Here is a 2,469-nt window from a genome sequence, read left to right on the forward strand (position 1 = left end):
TTAGAACTGAAGAAGAGAACCTGACAGAGATGTGTAAAGACACGAGTATTTTTATAAACTGTTCTTATGAGAAAAACATTAGACTTACATTTAGTATTTCAAACAGCTTTTTCTTTTTAGATGGTTCTTCTACCCACAGGATAATTTGGCGAACATTGGAACACGGCAGATTCTTTTCTCCAATTGTTATTCTTACAAAATTGTGCAGAAGCTGATTTGCCAAGTGTTCAATGCCCACTGGAATCGTGGCTGACACCAGTATGGTTTGATGATCGTGAGAGATGTCTTCCAAAATATCCAGCACTTGCTGCTGGAAACCCATTTTTAACATGGTATCCACCTAAGTGAAAAATATTCATTTTTATCAGATTTTTCCATGAAGAGCAGGACCCTGAACTTGAATTGACAGAAGAACCATAATGTGTATGATAAAGGAGTATTTACAGTCCGAAGGTGAGAAAATTAAAAACAAATGGTTCACACTGGTCTAACAGTATCACCCTGTCAGGTATCTAAGTCTTTTATGAACAATAGGAGTTGTTCAAACACATTTCAAATTGTATTAAAATAAATAAAATTCCCTCTTTATAACAAACACACTGCATGTTTAATCAGTTAGACCAGCCACTCACACTGGCTCTTCAAGGAAATACAGCTCTGATAAATAAAAACTTACTTCATCCGCCACTACAATTTTTATGCCATGCAGTTGAACAGAACTCTGCTTTAAAATCTCAAGAAGTCTTCCAGGCATTGCTATTATAACCTATAAAAAAAACCCAAAACAAAACAAAAAATAACCCAGGAGTTAGAAATTCCACAAAACAACAGATGACTTTCCTAGAAAAACTATCCAGTTACAGCGTAGATATAACAAGGGCTATAATCCGTGAAATTACTTGCATTCAAATAAGTCTTAAAACTTTAAAAATAACTTAATAAACTATAGAGGCTCAAAAGGAAATAGACCTTTCAGAACTCCCAATGGACATGTCTAAATTATAAGCAGTATAATCTGCATGAAAAACAGACTATTTTTTGCTGTAAATTACAACTCCCTGTCTAATAAAATGGTATATTTCAGTCTTTGAAAGCAGCAATATCACCTGTGAAACCTTTTAAAACAAATAAACAAACAAAAAAATATGTTCAGTTAGAAGTCAAAATGCTTTTAAAAAATTGTATTACTGTAAAATTTTCAAAAGATAACAAACATTTGAGTAGCTTAGACTTAGAAAAACCCATTCTTGAGTGCTCATCCATGTCAACAGTAACATTCTTCTTTTGGGTGAATGTCATGAATATCTAACTCCCCACTCCAAGTCCTCACCTTCACACTTTGCTTGAGCCGGTGAAGCTGTGGAGGCAGTGGCAAACCTCCCACCAGGAGAACTGTTCTCATGTTTGGTAAACCAGCCATCAGCTCCTTAGCTTGTCTCTCTATCTGAATCGCCAGCTCCCTTGTTGGTGCCAAAATAAGGGCAGATGTGGTTTCTGTCTAAAAGGGGGGAGAAATTGAATCAACATGGGAGTGCTCCATTATTTAGAAAAAAAGCTTTCAAAATTAAATTTCCCAACAGAATTTTTTACATTAAAAACAAAAATTATTTTAAGCAACAAAATAAAATTACTTCTTGATGTATAAATTAAGTTGTGCAGTGCCCTGAAGATGAAGAACGGGAAAGATCATGTACAGAAGTATTATTCATTGACACTCCAAATTTGTGCATGTCATTATAAACACACAACTGTCTTGCAGACTTTAATGATAATCAGACAGAGAAAGTACTGGAATGTAATATACCTCTTCTTACATAATGCTTTTATTCTTAAAACTAATACTAGAGTATTTTAGAGATTGATAGAGTTACTTAAATAATTCTCTTCATTTGAAACAATTTATGCACTAGTTTGTCAGTGTATATATATATATATTTATATATCTGTAAAGGTTATCTAAACAATATGAAACACTAACTAGAATCAGGTCCAGAATGCTCAAATTTATTATTATAAATAAAACCACCAAAGAAAAAGCAATACTGAGCCCCACACAAGGGACTCAACACTATTTGCCATTACTTCTTGTCATGCATTCATGTCCCTATGAAGCAAAAACTTTCTTAATTGCTTTTTCCCCACAGAATCAAAGGGCTGACTGTGTAACTAGAAGATTTCAGAAATTATATTACTCCAAAGTCCTGTAGTTATTTGATGGTCAACCAAGCATATTCCAAGAGAAATTACTCTGCGAAATTATGCAAATGCCAACAAATCTCTTTCAGCCTTCTGACATATCAAGATAGAGAAACAACTTCTTGCAGAGGGATGGAATTATTTTCACTTTTTACTTTAAGTCATTTAGGAAGTATACCACAGAATTTAATTACCTTCCCTAAAAAGAAAGAACTGTACACTTGGTAATATTAATAGTTGCTGTATCTCCTGACCAAAGTGGGAAAACATTCA

The 2,469-nt window shown here is 33.8% G+C and overlaps 1 protein-coding gene across 1 annotated transcript in view; it reads right to left on the reverse strand.

Moving 5' to 3' along the window:
- Window positions 1–2,469, reverse strand: part of DDX59 (DEAD-box helicase 59) — a 9,203-nt gene that overhangs the window by 3,048 nt on the left and 3,686 nt on the right. The window contains exons 5-8 of the mRNA XM_027880368.1: window positions 2,391–2,395; window positions 1,331–1,498; window positions 677–766; window positions 89–340 (exon numbers count right to left, since the gene is read on the reverse strand). Coding sequence (XP_027736169.1) covers window positions 89–340; window positions 677–766; window positions 1,331–1,498; window positions 2,391–2,395 — 515 coding nt within the window. The remainder of the gene's footprint in view (window positions 1–88; window positions 341–676; window positions 767–1,330; window positions 1,499–2,390; window positions 2,396–2,469) is intronic.

This window comes from Empidonax traillii, unplaced genomic scaffold (genome assembly GCF_003031625.1).
Source record: "Empidonax traillii isolate 1590-97213 ecotype Southwest subspecies unplaced genomic scaffold, ASM303162v1 scaffold69:size3087049, whole genome shotgun sequence".
Classification (NCBI taxonomy): Eukaryota; Metazoa; Chordata; class Aves; order Passeriformes; family Tyrannidae; genus Empidonax; species Empidonax traillii.